Raw genomic sequence first — 21,363 nt, forward strand, 5'->3', positions numbered from 1 at the left:
CTGAGGAAGCTGTGGCCACACAAAGATGCTAAGTACATAAACTTTGTCTCCGTTCTAGATCTTTCCTCTGTACTCTTGCAGACCACCTGCCCCATCCCACTCATGACTGGCTCCCCACAGGGCTCTCTCTGAGCAGGGCCACTGTACCATGGATTCTTCCTCCAACTTTGCCAATTCAAACCTCTCCATCACATTTGTGGTTTAAGGGGAGTCTTTTGTGCCCTCAGGCAAAGGACTCAGTAATTTGGAAGCCTAGAGACTCTGCAGGGTGTTAAGTGGCATTGCCTTAAGTCAAAGTTCCCTTGGTGTCTGGACCACAAAGCGCTTCCGAGCCTACACTGTCCCAACCACCCACGGGGCCTTTTGTTCCCCCAAGGAAGCTGGGGAGGATGGAGAAGGGCCGGCCGGTCCCCTGGAGGTGAGGGATACCAGCCCTCAGCAGAGGGCCAAGGTCAGGATCTCCCCACTGGCTGACAAGCTCTGGAGCACGGAACGGAGCCCGTGTGAACCTCTCCATCATTGTCCCTCTCATTCTTCTGCAAAAGTGGCCCTTCCTCCCCAAATCCCTGAACAACTTCTGGGAGTCACAAGTCTAAGATCCCCAGAATGTGCCTCATGAATGGACAAAACCCAGGGCCTAAAACCTTTCTCATTGCCAATTGTGATCAACCAAGAAGGTGACAGGGGAAAAAAGAAACAGTTCCCACAAAGACAGAGGCCAGAGGCTTAGCTGACGTTGGTGAGGTGCCTGGCTCACGCTGGGAGGCGCAGGGCGAGAGTTTCTCCCTGTGACTACTCCAGCCTCTGCCGCAGCAGGCCGGACCCGGACCTGGACCCGGACCCGGGAGCCAGGGCGGACCTGGGACCAGGAGCTGAGTGCCAGGTCACGCGTTAGCCTGCGGCGCCACCTAGCACAACCAGCTGGTACTCAGACACGGAGCCCAGAGGTTTTGGGTTCTTTGTTTTTGTTTCTTCCACAACCGGAAAAGGGGGTTTCCATTTCATTCACAGAGTTCTGGGAAATGAAATTGGTAGAAAACCTTTCTTGCACATGATGGAAAACATTTATTAGCATCTAATGAGAAAATGTGGCCCAAAGGCAGCTAGAATCAAAACGTCCAAGAAGAGGCGTCAAGCTCTCCAAACTTGCATTTTCTCCCTGGGAACAGCTGTGACTATGCAGTTTTTGCTTCAAGAGTAACCTGATTTTGCCTATAGTTACATATTTTGTATATTCTGAAACTGGCAAAGAACTACCATTTCTCCTGTGCTCTCTCCTGTCCCCTTTTTTCTTCTCTCTCCCAGGTCAGACTGGCCTCCGGAGGATGCCAAGCAGTCCGACTGGAATGGAGGCTCACCACGACCGGTTCCATGGGCAAGTGCAGGTAGAGTGCCTTCCAGGGAAACGCTGATGACTCTCCAATGCCGTAGTGGCCCTTTGGGCTCCACTTGCTCCCGCAAATCCATCCCTGTGAGGAAACACGTGCCACGTGTGCTGAAACGGCAGCTGAGCAAGAGACCCCGGTGTACTCTCACCACATGGGCACCCCAAAGCTTAAGCAGCCCTTCCCAGCTGGCACAGGTAGCACTCTGAGGGAAACAGAGACTCAGGGAGGCATCTAAGCAAAAGCTGCTTTGATGACCACATTGGAAAGAGACAGTCTTTGCCTTTTAAAGGGTCAGGAGTGTGGACGTTGTACCCTTGGACTCTGGAGCCAAACACCTGGATTCCACATCCACTTCTCTGTTACCTAAGCTCTACTATGTTCTGTATTCAATGAGGATAATTCTAGTACCTATTCCATAGGGTCTTGGTGCATATTGAATGAGATAAACCATACAAAGTGCTTAGGATAAGGCCCGGCACTTCATATTAGCTAAAGTTTCATACCCCAGCATTTAAAGGAGCAAACTCAAGCTCCTTATACTGTAATAAACCGCCGCGGCAGCCTTCCCACCTGGGCCGTCTTCATCAATTCGCACAGGGAGGTGTGCCTGCAGAACAAGGCACAGTGGCAGTTTATCTGGCTAGCCCCACCCTGGCAGCAGAAACAGGAGGAGGTATACAGTATTTAAAACTTCTTTTAGGAGGAAGCATGCCCAAAAGTTTACAGACCACTGACTTAAATGGATGCTAAGCTAATGCCGGCAGCTGACTGACAGTCAAGGTTTTTCATTTCACCTGCCGTTAGGATCATTCTCCAGAGCCCAGCGCCATCTTGGGTTGGTTCGGTGAACTTTCCCGGCCAGTCCCGTGGCAACAGGGCTTCCCTTTATGTTTTACTTTTTTGATTGTAAGTTTCCTGAGTTCAAGGATCCTGACTGGACATTTTATGCCCCAAACTATAAACTCTTATGTAATTTTGATTTAAACATCTTGATAATTTGGAAAGTGATGCCTTTTCTGAATCATATTAACATGATTAAGAGTCAGATATTGCCTGACCTGTGGTGATGCAGTGGATAAAGCATCAACCTAGAACCCTGAGGTCGCCGGTTCGAAACCCTGGGCTTACCCGGTCAAGACACTTAGGGAAGTTGACTTTTCCTGCTCCTCTTCCCTCTCTCTCTCTCTCTCTCTCTCTCTCTCTGTCTCCTCTCTTAAATGAATAAATAAAATCTAAACAAAAAGAAAAAGAGAGAGAGTCAGATATTATTAGTCAACTGGATTGGCACTATAGTCAAGTGAAAACAGCCTTAACTTTTGGGAGCATCTCTTAAGGGGCAGCCTCTGGGTATTGCCATTGACTCTGAGCCATTATTATCTTCAGTCAATTCACAAGAATCAAATTACAAAACAACATTAGGGATGGCCTATTTCTTAGGAAGTGGCAAACTGATGTCTTTTCCCGAAAGGTGAGTGCCTGAAGAATTTACCAGAAAGCCTTTGACATGCTGAGTAATGCCGATGAAACAGCACTTTATCTTTAGGAAATGTGAGATACACATCAACATACAAGACTTTTAAAGGTGAAGCTGAAGGGCAAGGCTTCCTTGAGCTTTCCTGAGATGAATGGGGCTGTGCTCGGGCCTTGATGGTGGAACGGTTTGACTAGTTTCACAAGTCTAGTCCCTCCAAGCTTCACATGGCTTTTCCTAAGTCCTAACTGAACTGGAAAATATATATATATATATATAGACACACACACATTACAAATATTACTTTCAGAGCAAAGTAGTCTACATTCTTTCTACTTTTTAGTCTCATCCTACGGCCATGTTGCATAATCTCACACTCCTCTGAATTGAGTCAATAGTCCTTGCTCAAAAATTCTTGTTAACTCTTTACAGATGGGAAGACATGAGCAGATATAAAGGCTTTTTTTTTACTGCTATGTTATACAGCATTTGCTTCCCAGTCTAGTTGCAATGTTTTGTACTGAGCATGCCCAGAAATATAGTCTTCATTGGTTTATAGTGATGGACTTGGGTAACAGCAATCGCAATGCCTGACATCTTCTAACTTAGGGGTCAACTCTTTAAGTGAAACCTTTGGTCATGGCAATTTGAGCACAGGCTCTCCTTCCATGTTATTATCAGATACTGGTATATTAGAGCTGGTGGTGGGGGAGACAATGGCTTCATATGCCTCCATATGAAACCAACTCCCTGCCTCTGGAATGTACCAATGATCTCATGAAGTGTAAAGCTGGACAAATGATTTGCTGGTCTGCAAAATGTGATCAAGTGTGTATGCACATACATGTGGAGATACGTGACTTTGTGAATCCAATCATAATTCTCCTGAGATTTGGAGAAACTTGGTAAGCTGATTCCAAAATGTATATGCAAAAGCAAAGGACCAAGGATCGACAAGACACTCAAAAAAGAAGAACCATATGGGAGAATTTATCAACCAAGATACTCAATTATTCTAGGGCTAAAGCAATTAAGATAGTGTGGTATTGGTGAGAAAGCATAGAGACAAACCAGTGCAACAGAATACAGAGCCCAGAAACAAACCTACACATGCATAGAAATATACTTGGTTTTTTCTAGAACCGACTTTGCAGATGCCTGAGGAAAACATCACTTTTTTTTCAATATATGGTTATGGAGAAAATAAATTATCCATATATTTTAAAAATAAAATTGAATTCTTCACATCACACATAACAGCCATATCTACTGTATCAAAAACTCAAATGTAAAAATATAAATTACAAATGTACTAAAGATTAGTAAGTGGAATGATTTTATGACTTTTCTGGTTTATAAAGATTTCTTTGAAAAAATACATGCTATAAATAAAATTAGTCTTAAAATAAGATCAACTATATTGTTTGTGTTCCTGAAAATCTACTGTAATGAAAAAAAAAAGGTAAGTTGGACACTGGGAGAAGTTATTTGCAATACAAAGAATTAATCTCCAGAATATATAAAGAACTCCTATAAATCAATAAGAAAGACAATACAACTGATAAATGAGCAGAAGTGTTAAACATGTATTTCACAAAAGAAGAGAAAGAAATGGACAAACATAAATGAAAAAATGCTTAATCTTAATAGAACTTAATAAAAAACCATATGAATTAACACTAGAATAATCAGATACCATTTTATACTTATATACAATACACAAGAAATAAGAAACCTAACAATACCAAATGTCACTGAGAATTTACAGCAATAGTTACATTACCTTGGGAAATAATTTGGCATCAGCTAGTAAATTAGAAAAGTAGCTAAACTTTCTAACCCAGTAATCCCCACTCCAAGATATAGTCCTTAGAGACTCTTGCACTGTGTGCTAGGAGACATGTAGAAGAATGTTTATAGCAGAACTGTTTGTAACTGGAAAATTGTCATTGAAACCAGACCAAATGTTAATAAACAATAGAATAGATAAATAAATAGTAGTGTTTTCACAATGAATACCTCAATGAACAAATAAAAAAGATGCACGCAATACATGGAATTTGGAAAGGAAATATTGAATATAAGAGCAAGTAGTGGAAGAATATATGCAGAATGATTTCTTTTATATCATATTCAAGAACATGCAAAACTGAACTATATATTCATTGGGTATATAAATTTATAAGGTAAAACTATAAAGAAAAAAAGGGATGATGGAAACACAAATGCAAGTAGTAGTTATTTCTGATGGGTGGGGGGAGAGGGAAGGAGTCGGGAAGGAGTGCTTTGAAGTCTCAGAAATACAGTCATGCCTGACCAGGAGACGGCACAGGGGACAGAGCATAGGACTGGGATGTGGAAGACCCAGGTTCGAGACCCCGAGGTCGCCAGCATGAGTGTGGGTTCATCTAGTTTGAGCAAAGCTCACCAGCTTGAGCCCAAGGTCGCTGGCTTGAGCAACGGGTTACTTGGTCTGCAGTAGCCCCCAGTCAAGGCTCAAAAGAGAAAGCAATCAGTGAACAAATAAGGAGCCACAATGAGGAATTGATGCTTCTCATCTCTCTCCCTTCCTGTCGGTCCCTCTCTGTCCCTCTCTCTGACTCTCTCTCTGTCTCTGTCAAAAAAAGAAAGAAAGAAATACCTGACCATCCTAAAGTGGGTGGTTAGTATTGGAGCTCTTCGTATTATTAAAACTCTTTCAGTTTTTTAAAATCTTTTCATTTTGAAATAATGTTATACTCACATAGAAATTTCAAAAAGAGCCATGAATTACTATGTACTCTTTATCCAGCATCCCCCAGTGACATAATCTTACATAATTCAAATTAACCTTAAGAATTGACCTTGGTGCCACACTATGAACTAAAACTGCAGACCTTACTCAGATTTCACTAGTTTTTATATGTACTCTGTGTGTGTAGCTCTATCAAGTTCTATCTCATGTGGATAGATTTACATAATCACCACCACAATCGAGCTAGAAAGCTGTTCTATTTCCACAAAGAAACTTGATAGTCATATGTCCCCCCATCCCCAACCCCTGGCAACCACTGTCTGTTTTTATCACTATAATTTTGTTACCCTATATATATTTTAAATGTTCTTTCATATTTACTTAATATTTTTCTTAAAACCTTAGTTTCAGAAGGGAGAATGCTTAGTATATGTGAAGGTGATTCCCACCATCCATCCTTAGCATATGTGGTGAAATTTCCCGCACCTGCTGGATTGCAGGATGCTGACATTTACCCCCAACTCAGCTTGCTCACCCCCTTCTGTGGGACCAGGGGGAAGAATTGCACACTTCTTCTCCTCTTTTGAGGATCATTTTAGAATCAAGAGACCACCTGTCTTCCCAACCTGCCCCTTCCCTTGACCACAGGCACTGCAACAGGAATAACAACTTAGGACAGTCCCTGTTTCAGACGGTGAAGTTAGCCCAGCATGGGGACAACTCACCAAACAGACCCAGATGGAGAAACTACAAGTACACTGAGAGTCCTGTGATCCGGCCTGACAGTCTAACACCTACGGCAGCTTTAGTTACCATCCCCTTCCCCCAGGCTGGCTGAATGCCCCACCATTCCCCACTACCCCTGAAGTATAGTCCCTGGTGGATCTCAGACTCCTGGTTTCTGCTCTGCGCATAGCCAGTTTAGTTGGAAAGCAAACACTTTAATCCACCTGAACCCAGGTCTCATTGCCAGCCTTTCCTGGAATCTACCCCACCTTTTCTTTAATGTGCCTCCTCTCCTTTATCCAGCCTCCTGGGGATAAAGCCTTTCCCTACTCTCTTTTTTGTTTAAAAACAAACAAAGCTGTTCTCTATTTGGGCTCTTATAATCCGCCCTGATGCTTAGTGTATGTTTCAAAACAGCCTGCTCCCCCTCCCTTATTTCTTCCTCTGGTTCTCCTCTTTCTAGCTAGGTGTGTTTTGTTTCCATTTTATAGTGTTCAACCTGACATGTACAGGCAGACCCTGTTTTTGCCACAATCAGTTCTTGGAATCTTCCTCATAAAGGGACTCATATTTTCTTCTAAGAACAATGCCATAATTGGAGGTTGCATTCCTGAAGAAAACCCGACTACAGTTAAATAAGAGTATTAAAGTGTATTCCTTAAGATAGTATCATGTGATTTGAAATGCAGGTTATGGACACATAAATCTGGGAAACCCTGGATTGACTCAAGTGAATCCCCAACCCTGGCCACTGCAAGAACACTCAGATCTTTTCTGCATGACCCATAGATAGATGGGGAGGTTACTACTGGCAAGCTACTTGAGAGTATAAACATCACCAAATTGAAGCAAAATGTCTGACAATAATGTATCTCTTTATGAAATGCTAAATTTATTGTGATGGCAGTTAAAAGAGCTGGAGGCATTATTCTCCAACTCCTGTAAAACGAGTATAAACATGCTCTCTGTGCTAACTTCTGCATGCTCTCCAGATCTGCCCTCGCCCCTCCAGGGCTGACCTATAAGAATGAGTTTCCTTGCTCTTTACTCAGTTCTCTTCCAACATTGATCTCAGGAGCATTCGCCAATAAATGGGTTCCATATAACTCAACCTGTGATGAGTCAAATCATTCTATAGATCTTTTCATGGGAAGAAACAGCCGCTCCCTCTCATAGACATGGAGCAAGTGAGGGAGGTTTATTTCAAGGAATTGACTCACATGACTGTGGGATGGCAAATCTGGAATCTGTAGGGAAGCCAGCAGGCTGGAAACTAAGGTAAGAGTTAATATGTTGCAGTCTGGAGTCTAAAGACTAGAAACTCAGGCAGAATTTCTGTGCTGCAGTCTAGAGGGAAAATTCTTTCTTCCTGGGAGACCTGTCATTTTAAAGATTTCAACTGATTGGATAAGGTTTCCTCACTTCCACTATGAGAAGTCCTCTTCATTACTCAAAGTCTACTGATTAAAATGCTAATCACATTTAAAAAATATCTTATAGCAACATCTGGACTGGTGTTTGGTATAGCCAGGTTGACACACAAAATTAACTGTCACACGTTATGTATCAAATGTACTTAGAGCACACTGTAGAGAATGGCGAGGAAAGGATCCAGAAAGCAAACAGACAATAACCAGCTCCGGATGTATATTCCTTTTTCTCCTTTTTTAACATTAATAAAATGTTGCTATCACCAACCCAATGCCATCAGAAGTCCCTAATCCCGGCTGTAGTACATCAAGAAACTTCATTCAGGTAAAATTTGCAAACCAAGGAAACAGCCTCTGGGATGAACCTAAAATGCACCCAGAGATGAAGAAGAGGCTCCATTATGTGCCTGCCCTAGTCCCTGATTGGTCCATTTTTCACAGTCTGATTGGTCCAAATATCACTGTCCTGATTGGTTAAAATCTCAAATTCTGATTGGTTGTTATGGAGCTGCTCTGATTGGTCGGTAAATATGCAAATGAAGATATTGCTGAGAAGGTCTGATTGGACAGGACAGATCTCAGCCAATTGGTCAAATATGATTCTAGGAACTCCCTTATAAGGGTTGGATCAGACAACAGGAACTCAGGGCAGTAGTAGGCTTGGCCACTCAATCTGCAGCTTTTCCCTGAAGAGCTGGGTATGAGAGGCTTCTGTAACAGTGTAACATTGTAAACAATGGCAGGTAGACTCAGATAGTAAATTTGGGCCCTTTTAATCACAGGCTTCTTTTTTGGCAGGTACATTCCTTCCCAGGGTCAACAATATACAAACATTAATCTGTTACTATACCTTTCTTGATTCATGTTCTATATCTTGAAGATATTGTCATATTAGTATATGGTTTCTTCATTCTTCTTTTCTGATGCATAGTATTCCATGTTGTGGTTGTACAACAGTTTATTTAACCAGTTCACTGCTTATAAACATATTTTTCCCTGGTCTTTTGCAATTACAAACAATGCTGCAGTGGATACTACTGAACATACATTACGTGCATCTGTACAGAAATGATAAACTTCCAAAAATACTGGGGGAATGAAATTAAACATATTGTATACTCATAACCAAAATATATGGCCTGTGTTCCAATATAAATGTTATTGAACTTTTGGATCTTGGTCAATCATCTAACTAAAACATGATGTTCTTGCATATTAAGTTGTATAAATATAAACTTATTACATCAAGAATATTAATAACAATAGATTTTGCAACACATAGCTATAGAATGGAATGGCAACAAGTCAAATCTTAGGAGAGTTTCTGAGTATCGTTGCAAGCACAATGCTTAGCATAATGTCTGACACATGGTAAGCACTCAATAATTGTTCAGTTTTTGGATATTTGATGCCCCAAAGAAGGAAAATATGGTAAATTTGTCCTCCAAAATCAAGAAATGAACATGGCTTTATAGGAAAATCAAATTTAAAAAAAAAGTGTGCTTACTGAGAAAATATTTTCTAGGTATTTTTTACATAAAACAATGGATATTATTTTGCATATTCCTTTTGTGTAAAATAATATACAATTAAAATATCACCAGTTCTCTATCCATGTGTCAACCCTTGTATGGGCCTCAGCTCTCTCTTTTCGGATTCAAAATGTCTCAGGGACAGTAAAGAAATCAGTAGTTGCCAGGGGTTGGAGCACCGAGAATTTCTAGGGGAGTGAAAATGCACTGTATGAAACTACCGTGGCGGATACATGTCATTGTACCTTTGTCTAAAACCACAGAATGCACAACCCAACAGTGAACCCTAATGTAAACTATGGACTTTGAGTATACTGTATCAGTGTAAGTGCATCAGCTGTAACAAATGCAGGTGATGATAAGGGGAGAGGTTATGCATGTGCCAACAGAGAGTTATGGGAATACTCTCAATTTTGCTGTTCAGTAAAAAATAAAGACTTCAAAAACGTTATCTAAGTCCCTGGCTTTCAATGTTTAATTAGCATAATTACATGAGCAACTCCTCTCCCTCTCTATCTATTAAAAGCCTTTCCCCCTCAGACAACTGCTCAGAAAATTTCTTCATTGGAATTTGTGTTTTTGTCTGGTAAATTAAAAGACACAGCTTTGTTGCTTGAGCTCTGGTGGTCTTTGTTATTTGTTGGTGCCATGGTCTCTTTTCTATATATCTGATGTCCTGACTGCCTCCCCATCTTCTGTCATAGTTTTTCCCATGTTGAGGCAAAAAAAAAGAAAGAAGGAAGGAAAGAAAAGAGGAAGGAAGGAAGAAAAGAAGGGAGGGAGGGAGGGAAGGAGGGAAGGAGAAAGGAAGGAGAAAGAGAAAGAGAAAGAAAGGAGGGAGGGAGGAAAGAGAAGCAATCTAACAAAAAGCAAATCCCCAACAATTTGAAACAATCCATTTTATAGATGAAGAAACCGAGGGCTGGAAACATTGGGACAGTTTCCTCCATAGACACATGAAAACTGGAGCTTGTTTGGAGTGAAGTTACTTATTTATCTGGTTGCAGAATGCTGCAAAGTGGCCCGAGGAATGTGCAGTGGACAGCGACCAAGTACAAGTGTCCTGCTGGAGTTCACCCACCAACTCACTGTCTGGGAGTCTCTTCTGAACTGGGCACCGCCTGGCTTTGAGGAGCAGCTGAGACTGCCACTATGAACCCCCGTCATCTTCTAGGAAAACATGGGAAGCCAGCTCTCTGGGAAAGCACTGGAATGAGACCAAACGTGCTAATCAAACTAGACCTGGATAGCGTCAGCTGAGAGCCCCACATGCAGCCACACCTGCTGCACTGTGCTGCTCACCTTCCCCGCACCCTGTGCTACCAACACATGTTCCCCTCTGCCCCTCTCTGGCCCAAGGCGGGGCCTGCTCTGGGCTCCAGGCAGGAGGCAGGTGGCTGGTCCTGCCCGGAACGCTCACCTTGCCTCCTTGGGCAGCCCTTCACGTCTGCACTCTCCTGCTCTCTCTTGTAGGATTACAAAGCTTCAGTTCTGTGCAGTGGTCTCCAGACGGCCCTTTGAGATGGTCCCGGGAGGGTGATTCTAAACCTTGATTCTGCTCCAGGATAGACAGGGGGCAGGCACACACCCAGAACTGCCAGGAGCTTACACCAGTGGGGTGTCATGGGGGGCCAGAATCCTGGAGAGAAACTGCACGTGTAGTTAAAAGCCTCCCAGGATGTGGTGATTATGATTCTTCTCCCTTCATCCCACCTCTTACTCCTCTCTCTGCCCACCCCCAACAGAGTGGGGAAATGGACAAGCAGGGACGTGGGGAAATTGTAAGACTTCATGGCTGGGAAGGACATCAGAGCCCATTCAGGCCCGAGTTCACCAAAGAACTGTCCACAAACCACTTTAACATTTTTTGAAATATTTGCAATTTTACAGAAAAGTTTCAGGTACAGAAGGCAGAACTTTTCTTTTCCTGAACTATTTGAGAGCCAGTGGCCCAGGAAACCCGAAGCAGGCTCTCACTAGACACGGAATGTGCCAGCACTTTGACCTTGGACTTCCCAGAACTGTGACAAACACGCTGTTGCTGTTTATAAGCCACCTAGTCTCTGATATTCTATTACAGCACCAGAACAGGCTCAGACAAGGAATTAAACAAATCCAGCAAAAGGCACGGAGTTCAAGTGGACAAGCAAGGCAGAGATTTAAAAAGTTCTAAGAAGATGTATTTCTTCATTACAAAGGTACCTGTCAACTTCATAATTTCTGAGCAGCCACTGCAATAAAAGTCAAATAGTTTTTAAAAAACAAGAAAGTATCATATGACAGTGAAAATTTGTAGTGATTTTTTTTTTCTAAAGTGAAAAACTGGGAGGCAGAGAGACAGACTTCTGCATACGCCCGACCGGGATCCACCCGGCATGCCCATCAAGGGGCGATGCTCTGCCCATCTGGGCCTTTGTTCAGCTGCAACTGGAGCCATTTTAGCACCTGAGGGGGAGGCCATGGAGCCATCCTCAGTGCCTAGGCCAACTTTGCTCCAATGGAGCCTTGGCTGCAGGAGGAAAAGAGAGAGATAGAAAGAAAGGAGATAGGGAAGAGTGGAGAAGCAGATGGGCGCTTCTCCTGTGTGCCCTGGCCAGGAATTGAACATAGGACTTCCACACGCCGGGTTGACACTCTACCACTGAGCCAACCAGCCAGGACCATGATTTTCTTTTTAATTATTGGGCAAGCCAGCAATGCTTACGGCTAAAATGGAAATGCTATTTATCACCCTGAACTCCTCCAACTCTCTGCTCACACTCGTGTACACACCACCATCACCACCACCATTTTCCATAAGCTACTTGGGGAATGCCGATGATAACAGTACTAAGTGCCTTGGAATTTAAGCATTGTGGAATGTTTAAACTTGTTAGAGAGGCAATGATAGAAGCCACAGCAGAATCACAGTTTAGATGTCTGGCTGGTGAAACCACTGCGAAAATGCATCTTCATGGACCAGTAGAAAAGAATGTTGGCTTGCAGGAAAACAGAACGCTCCAAGGACTTTTTAGCTAAGATATGGGGAAAACATAAATTTTGTAAAATAGATAGTTCCTTAGAAAATTATTCAAGAGCAGTAATGGAGAATTTAACAACTTGGCAGCTGAGCAGAATGTGGGAACCTCTTGTTTTGAATTCATTTAAACTAAATAGAATCAAACTGTTTCACTTAATGTGAGTGGCTGAAGTGATATGATCTGTGACAAACTTTAGAGATGAACGCCTCTGTGGTTTACAGGTTCTGAGGCTCCACAGAAGACGGGTTGTGTGGTTAATCTGTATCTTACCAAAACAAACAAAAAGAATTCAATATCCTCTTTAACAGAAATGCATACATCACATGTATCTAATATATAATATGAATCCTGACAATCCAATATCATTATATCTAGAATTGCATACTAAAATATTTATAGTTGAAATGATAAGATGTTTCAGATTTGCTTCAAAATCACCCAGTGGAATGGAGGAAAGTGGACAGGCATAGAAATGGTGTCAGACTGACCAGGGGTTGGTAGATCATTGTTTAAGTTGGGTGATGATTACATTACAAAAATCTTTACTTTTTTATATATTTGAAAACTTCCATAATATAGACTTCTTGGAAAATAAGATGGGGAGTTGTAGTAATTTTGAAGGTTGTGGTTTCTAAAGGGTTGAATTAAGTTCATCCCTCTGGTGGGCAGAAGATTGGATCCCGTGAAAAGTTAAAGGAACCAAACACAGACTAAGGGGCCTGGAGCATCCTTAGTCGGCTCCCAGAAGGCCTGGGCATGGCCCCTCCACAGCTCCAGTGTCCAGATTCCTGGGCTGCTCTCACCTGAGTCGGGTGGTTTCTGGCTCAGCTGAAGAGGTAAGACCAATATTTCTTTTACTAAATTATCCAAAAAGAGCATATTCCAAAGATGTTCTGTTTTCATCAGCAGTTATACACATTAGCGGGAGTCATGGTTAAAGGTTTGTGGGAGGCCTCTGAACCCCTTACTTTGCTCCTCTTCAGAAAAAAGACGCTCAAAATCAGATGCATTTGCAGATGAAAAAAAATCATCAAAATATTGATACTGTAGTATTTAATTTGGACAATTAATTTGAAAGCTTAGTTATATAATAAAAGTTATTTCAGGTTGTATTTTGACTTCATATATTTTTAAATGGTGAAAGAGACTGAATTTGTCTTCCTAACAAATGCGTCAGTGTTCACACAAGACCTTTATTTCTTATTTTCTAATGGGGTTTCGTTTTTGTTTGTGGTGGTCTGAGCTCGAGTAGAAGTTTCAAGACGGGAAATAGAGCTGAAAAAGCAGACAGTGGCTAGATCGCCCACAGCTTTCCATCCAATTTAAAGGGATCATCGCGAGACATCCACACACACAGGTGCCCCGCCAACTCGGGGAATGTCTTTTCTCCAAAGAAGCCAGCTCAGTCTCTAGTTTTCACCCTTTACTTTGTGACCTGGCAGAACGAAACAATAGGTAGGCAGCCTGTGAAGCGGCGTCAGCACAGAGATGTCCGCAGGCCGCATCCAGAAAAAATGTCTATACACTGGAAGTTGGGATTAAGTTTATTAATTTTTAGAAAATATTAAGCCCCTTTCTCTTCCTCTGGAGGGCAAATATACTTCCCTACCCACTGACTCTGGGGCATGGCCAGGTGTCTTGCTTTGGCCAACAAAATATGAGCAGATGTGATGAGAGCAGGAGCTCGGAACGGGCTTGCGTGACTTGACTTCTCTCTCAGGCTTCTGTGATCTGCCACGGGACTGTGATCTGCCACAAGAAGAACATGCCCTGGGTAACTGCCAATCAAGGAGAATATGAAGATACCCCAACAAATCTGAACCCAATTACAACCGGGAGACCGGACCCTGAAGCAGAGCCAAGAGCAAGAAGATACAGAAGCTGTTGCTGCAAGTCACTGAGCTGCCTGATGTTTTGTTATGTGGCACTACTGCATCAGTGGCTGACAAACACAGAAATCACCTATGTACAAAAACTCGAAATATGAGAGCAGGTGCATAAGGGGACTGTGTCAAGCAGTGACTCCTAACATACTTTAGGATTATGGACTTTCTTAAGAATCCAAAAATGTCTTAACCGGATTCTCCTCCAAGCTGTGAGTCTGTCTGGTTGGCAGAATCTAACCATGTCTGGAGCACAGCTGCACAGGGACATGGCATATGTAGCTTTTTAGCCTTCCAGCCTCTGAAATCGAGAAGAATGCTGCAGTGGGAGGTGAGGGAGACATTCTAGCCTTTCTGACCTACCACCATGAGGCAGAGCTGTCCAGGGAGGAAATGAGAAAGCCAGAGAGAATGAAGAGAACCTGGTGTTCTAAAAATTATGAGAGTATGAAGAAATGAATGGTGAATCACTCAAATGATGTGGAGGAACACCATGCAAAAATGTAGAGAATCTACTGTATGGGGCAATGTGATGTCCCTGGAGACCAGGTCCGGGGCTGCTTCCCTGGAATGGTGACCAGATGAGGAGGCAGAGACAATGAGTCCCGAATCAGGCCTCCTTCCAGAAGCCTGGTTGATAAGAGGCAGGAAGGATGTGGTTGCCATCCGCGTGTTCTTGCGTAACAGTGAATCACTCCTCACTAAGGGGTGGTACACTCGGTCTGCCACAGATCAGCTAGATACAGTCTCAGACTTTCTCCTCTTTGCCATTTTTTTTCATTGTCTTCTTCTTATTCCCTGGACCAAGGGGTCTTCTTGTCCGGTCTCGCAAGTCTTCTTGTGAGTCAACAGGCTTGACGCTCAGATTCCCTCTGTGGGATTCTCACCGGCAACAGCATCTGCAGCCAGCAGTATGCAGCGCTCTGCCTTCTCCTGGCCCCCGAGAGCCTGTAGATCATTACCTCTGGGCAAGGGCTGTACCTCCTGCTCACCTTCTTTACGTACAAGTCATGGATTCCCACACAGTACTCACAGATCTCGGGCCTCACAGTTTCCAAAGTTAAACTATTGTTGCTTATAACATTGGTAGAAGCTGCTGGTCATCTCCCAATACCCATCTACCCTTCTTCCTTTTAGTAAAAGAACCTTCAAGTTTTATCTAAGCCTAGCAAGAAACAAATTTCTCAGCTGTCAAGCAGCTAGATATGACCAGGCGATTATATCTGAACTAAGGAATGCTCACCGTCCCTTCCTCTGGGCAAAGAAAGGGGACAGCTGCAGCACCTTAGAAGCCATGATTTAGCTTGCCAGAGCTGCCCTACATCCTCAGACCACTCACCTCTAGACTGTTAACATTTACGCAAATTTACATTTTAGGTAAACCACCGTGTTTTGTTTTAGACTGGACATTAGAGAATACAATGGTTACAGGCTATGTGCCGGACTGGTTCCACAGTGACCACTGCGTCCTTCTGGCCAGACTCTCAGAAAGAATTTGTTCTCTGACACTTCTCAGACTCTGACCAAAATATCTAAAGAGTTTTCTCATTTTGGCTTCACACAAATTCTGGACAGTTTGAGGCAAGAGCGAACAGCACCTGCTAGAGTGCTTTGTCCTCTGGCAAACGATACACACATTCTCCATCAGCTACTGGCACTGGTATCAGTCAGCTTGCAACACATCCTGCCTCTACCACTGAGGAGTGATGTTACCCAACCTTTCTGGAGACAGTAATTACCCTTGCCTCCAAAATCTGCTATGACAATAGCTTTAAGTGATTACACTTAAATATTACCTTACTTTTGCAAATTTTAGGACAAAATATGACCATGTGAATCCATGCTTGGTCCCCTCCTGGATCTTGAAAAATATCTGCATCATTAGCTTTGGAGTAAATTCAGCCCTGTTTCCCATATAGGGTCAGTAGAGGAGGATGTAAGAGAGACCCAGGGCCAAGAGCACATCAGCCCCTTTGTACTTAGTACACAAGGGTGACCTCCTCAGGCTGACATACAGGCTGGGGCAGCCCGCACTGTCCCCCTTGACTGGGTGCCTTTGACATTGCAAAAACTCCAAACTGCCAACACATCTGTACAGGCGGTGCACTCCCCCAAGGTGCCCGGCCAACAGGGTGAACGTGAGTGGGAACCAAATTCAAGCCCCCTTCTCTTGCCAAATTGTGTCTCAGCACACAGGGACATATGGCTGAGAATATGGAATTTTTGGCTTCATGAAAAGGCTTTGCCGGCCTGACCTGTGGTGGCGCAGTGGATAAAGCGTCAACCTGGAAATGCTGAGGTCGCCGGTTCGAAACCCTGGGCTTGCCTGGTCAAGGCACATATGGGAGTTGATGCTTCCAGCTCCTCCCCCTCTTCTCTCTCTCTCTGTCTCTCTCTCTCTCCTCTCTAAAATAAATAAATTAAAAAAAATTTTAAAAAGAAAAGGCTTTGCCAAGCCCTGCACCCACAATTTGCTAACGTGCACAGAGGTCTCTAAGAGCTGTAGGTGGCCCTGCACATTACACCAGCACACATGGGGCAGCCGTAATACCTGGCACACGATAAGTACTCCGCAAATAAAAATGTTGCTCTCTTCTCCAACCCCTAACCCTATACTCCATTTTTTCCTTCCAGTGTAACCTTTGCTTACTTGCTCAATCTTGTATAACTTCAAGGTCACTTAAAAATTTGTGTATTTTCAAGGAAGCAATTAGAAATCTAAGCTGCTCCCTGGATTGTTTTATCAGTGTTTTAGGGGGGGGGAACCACACAAGACAACATCTTTGGGGATTTTGCCACATTTCTTGGCCCTCTGTATTGGCACATTGGTGGGTAGGAATTTGGGGTTGCACCACCTGGGGAAGACCCAGCTCTCATTTTAGGCAGATCCAAGCCAGAGAGCTGTTCCTAGCTAGTATCAGAAATCAGAGTCTGATTATGTGGATGGAAGGCGAGGGGCAGGATAGCCAAGCATCAATGCCGGTGATAGCCGACTAGTCTTGGGGCACTCAGGTAGGAAAGGCTGAAGTCAATTCCTGACGCCTGTTCTCTACAAAGCGGCCACTAGAGGGCTCTTTAAGATCTCTCTGGGCAGCTTGTTTCGCTGTGAGCTGACAGGTTTAGGGAGCGGCGCCGGCTCTTGACCAGGCCCACAGGGAGACTGCATACAGCTATGTCATGTACGTTAGGATACGATGGGGGACAGCAGGGCACAGAGGCTTTGCTCGCCCCCCCCCCACTCCATGTCTGCTGGGTGAGTTCCTCTCAGGCAAAAGGGGCCTTTTAGAAGCTCCATTTCTCCATTCAAGTAAACATACATGTAAAATGTTGCTAATGTTCATGTAAGAAATGTCCAAACCTGTAGAGAATTTTTATGAGTTTATCTGAGCCAAACTGACAACAATTGGGAAGCAAAATCTCCACGGACTGAGAAAATGCTCTGGAGAATGGCAGTTTTGCAGCTTAAAAACTTTTTTTTTAATTTATTGGGGGTGACATTGGTTAACAAGATTATATGGGTGTCAAGTGTACAATTCTATAATACATTATCTGTATATTGTATTGTGTTCATCTCCCAAAGTAAAATCTTCCACAATAATTTATCCTCCTCTACCCTCTTATACCTCCCCCCACACCTCTTCCCTCTGGGAACCACCAAACTATTATGTCTGTGAATTTTTGTTGGTTTGCCTTGTTTGCTCATTTGTTGTTTTCAGTATTTTATCCCACATGAGTAAAAGCATATGGTTCTTCACTTTTTCTGCCTGACTTACAGAGTTTAGCATGATAATCTCAAGATTAATCCACGTGTTTGCAAATGGCAGTATTTCATCATTTCCTATGGCTGAGTAGTATTCCATTGCATATAGGTACCACATCTTTATCCCATCATCTATCGAAGGACACTTTGATTATCTCCATGTCTTGGCCACCATGAATAATGCAGCAATAAATGTGGGGGGTATATATAAATATTTATAAATGTTTATAAATTTTTCCAGTAGATACCCAGAAGAGGGGTGCTGGCTCATAAGCTAATTCTAGTCTTAATTTTTTAAAGGAACTGCTATAATGTTTTCCATAGTGGCTGTACCCATTTACATCCCCACCAGCAGTGAATGAAGGTTCCTTTTTTTCAACAACTTCTCAAACACTCTTTCTTACTTGTCTTATTGATACTAGCCATTCTAATTGGTATGCGGTTACCTCATTGCAGATTTAATTTGCATTTCCCAAATAGCTAGTGAAATTGGGCATTTTTTTCATTTATCTGTTGGCTGTTTGTAGGTCTTCTTGGGAGAAATGTCTATTCAAGTCCTCTGCCCATTTTTTAATTGGGTTGTTTTCTATTGTTGTTGAGTTACATGAGTTCTGTATCTATTTTGGATATTAAGCCCTTATTGGAGGTGTCGTTTACAAATATTTTCTTCATTGGGCACCTTTTTGTTTGTTGGTAGTTTTTTTTTTACTGTGCGGATGCTTTTTAGTTTGATATAGTCCCATTCATTTTTGCTTTTACTTCCCTTGCCTTTGAGATCAAATTCCTAAAAGTCCCTCTAAGAAACAAGGTCCATAAGTCTAGTGCCTGTTTTCGTCCATGTAATTTATTGTTTCAGGTCTCATATTTAGATCTTTAATCCATTTTGAGTTAATTTTTGTGTATGGTGACAAAAATAGTCTCGTTTCATGCTATTGCATGTGGCTTTCCAATTTCCCCAGCAACACGTATTGAAAGGGCTTTCTTTCCTCCACTGTATGTTTTTGGCTCCTCTATTGAAAATTAGCTGCCCATACACATGTAGGTTTGTTTCTGCGCTCTCAAGTCTGTCCCATTAGTCTGTGTGTCTGTTTTTCTGCCAATACCATGCTTTGATAATCGTCACTTTGTAGTATAATTTAGAGTCAGAGAGTGTTATACCTTCAGCTTTGTTCTTTTTTCTCAGGAGTGTTTTGGCTATTTGGGATCTTTGTGGTTCCAGACAAATCTGATGAGTTTTTGTTCTATTTTTTAAAATATGACATTGAGATTTTGATGGGATTGCATTAAATCTGTACATTGCTTTGGGTAATACGTCCATTTTAACTATGTTGATTTTTGTAATTAATAAACATGGAATATCTTTCCATTTCCTTGTGTTCTTCAAGTTCTTTTAGTAATGTCTTGTAATTTTCAGTATAGAGGTCCTTCACATCCTTTGTTAAGTTTATTCCTAGGTATTTTCATTTTGTTGCGATTGCAAAAAGGAGTTTTGTTTTGTTTTCATTTCTTTTTCTGAAATTTCACTGTTAATATATAGATAGGAATGCAATGGACTTTTGTACATTGATTTTTGTATCCTGCAACTTTACTGCATTTGTTTATTGTTTCTAATACTTTCTTTGGGCAGCCTTTAGGGCTCTCTTTAATAAAGAATCATGTCATCTGCAAAAAATGACAATTTCACTTCTTCATGCCCCATTTGGGTGCCTTTTACTTGTTTTTCTTGCTTGACTGCTCTGGGTAGGGCTGCCAGCACTGTGCTCAACTGCAGTGGTGAGAATGGGCATCCTTATCTTGCTCCTGCTCTTAGAGAAAATGCTTTCAGTTTTCCACCATTGAGCCTCATATTAGCTGAGGGTTTGTCACAGATGGCCTTCATTATGTTGAGGTACTTCCCTTCTTTCACCATTTTATTGTTTTCATCATAAATGAATGCTGTATCTTATCAAATGCTTTTTCTGTATCTACTAATATGATCATGCCGTTTTTATCCTTTACTTTGTTACTGTGGTGTATCACATTGATCAGTTTGCTTATGTTGAGCCATCCTTGTGCCCCAGAATGAACCCCACTTGATGGTGATGTAGGAGACATAGGAGAGTACGTGAAATCCACTGCTAGTAGATTAGGGGGCGGGAGAAGGCAAAGTGGAGAGATCCCTGGGATGGGATAAAAAGTAAAACGGAGACACACAGACTTCTTCGACGTTGCTGGGTACAGGGCTGTTAGTAATCAACACTTAGAGCACACAGCGAGGTATGTGGGGGACTGAGATGAAAATGAGAGCTTTTGTGTTCCCTGCTCCGGTGCAGAGGTTGTGCCCTGAGGAATCTGGAAAGGATGACTTTGACCTTTCAAAGGTATGTTATCTTAGACACATAAAGACACTAGACAGGCTTACTTAATGTAAAGATTGACCTTTGTTGAGGAAGCTACAGGCCTAGGACCTGACTACCCACCACGACCAGCTTTTGTTGGGGATTTTTATGTTCAGACCACTCTTTCTGGTTCCTTTCGGTCCCTGAGTTTGTAGAGCCTGACCTGCTGGCCGCTCCCAAGCTTGGCTTAGTATGTGGCCCATTTGTCATTCACAGTAACCAAAGGTCAGACTAATTTACACCCCCATCGACAGCATTTGAGAATTACCTGTGCAGCACACCCTTGTTAACTGGACATGATCAACTGTGAATTTTACTCACACCATGGATTAAAAACACATATTGAGGAAATATCTTCAATGAGTACCTGGATTTTGTCTGTTCCTATCCTGTGAATATTCTTTGCCCAATATGGATATTAATAAGTGATATAGATTTTAACTCATAGAGTCTCCCTATAGAACAGAAGTATGGTTTCCACGTGGTCCCTTTCTACTGGAATATCCAACCACCTTGGCCCAGCCCTCACCCTCCTCCAAACACTGGCTCTGTTCTTGCAAGGACAGAGTCCACTGTGCACATGCTCTCGTCTCACAGTTTGAGGACTATGTTAGTGCTGTTCGCTTTAGATTAAGCCTTCCCAAAGGGACAGACCTGGTTTGCTCATTTGCTCTGTTCAGTAGGGGTTGCAGCTGACAAAGGTAGGTTTCAGACTTGGCTTGTTCTTCCAAAGGAATAAATCGAATGCATGATTTTGACCACAATGTGTAAAACGGGGGATATGACTAGCATCTATGCTATGAAGAAAAATAAGCGCTAAAGCAGAGAGCTGCCCTGTGCTGATTAAACAAAACAAAACCCAAAAAGCTTACTAGCATTACTTCATCTTCCTAGTCTGTAACAACTTATAAAGGAATTTTAACTGTCAGCTATAGTTTCAGGTGATCAGATGATTTCTTTTTTACTTGAAAAAAAAACTTGCTTTTCAGATTACACATATTTCTTTGAAAAGTATAAAGTTGACCACAAAATAGTTTTTCT

General features: G+C 42.5%; 1 protein-coding gene across 5 annotated transcripts in view; it reads right to left on the minus strand.

Moving 5' to 3' along the window:
* The window catches only part of LOC136311059 (uncharacterized), a 42,757-nt gene that overhangs the window by 12,257 nt on the left and 9,137 nt on the right, over nt 1–21,363 (minus strand). Inside the window, exons 4-5 of one of the 5 annotated variants that reach the window (XM_066240223.1) lie at nt 2,517–2,620; nt 1,085–1,469 (exon numbers count right to left, since the gene is read on the minus strand). The exons of 2 other annotated variants lie outside the window; for them this stretch is intronic. In XM_066240223.1, the coding sequence (XP_066096320.1) occupies nt 1,355–1,469; nt 2,517–2,620 (219 nt within the window). In that variant the 3' untranslated portion in view covers nt 1,085–1,354. Of the gene's footprint in view, nt 1–1,084; nt 1,470–2,516; nt 2,621–13,754; nt 14,051–21,363 lie in introns of those variants that run through there. 2 more of the 5 variants (XM_066240229.1, XM_066240216.1) reach the window with 2 other exon arrangements.

Source organism: Saccopteryx bilineata, chromosome 1 (genome assembly GCF_036850765.1).
Source record: "Saccopteryx bilineata isolate mSacBil1 chromosome 1, mSacBil1_pri_phased_curated, whole genome shotgun sequence".
NCBI classification, from domain to species: Eukaryota; Metazoa; Chordata; class Mammalia; order Chiroptera; family Emballonuridae; genus Saccopteryx; species Saccopteryx bilineata.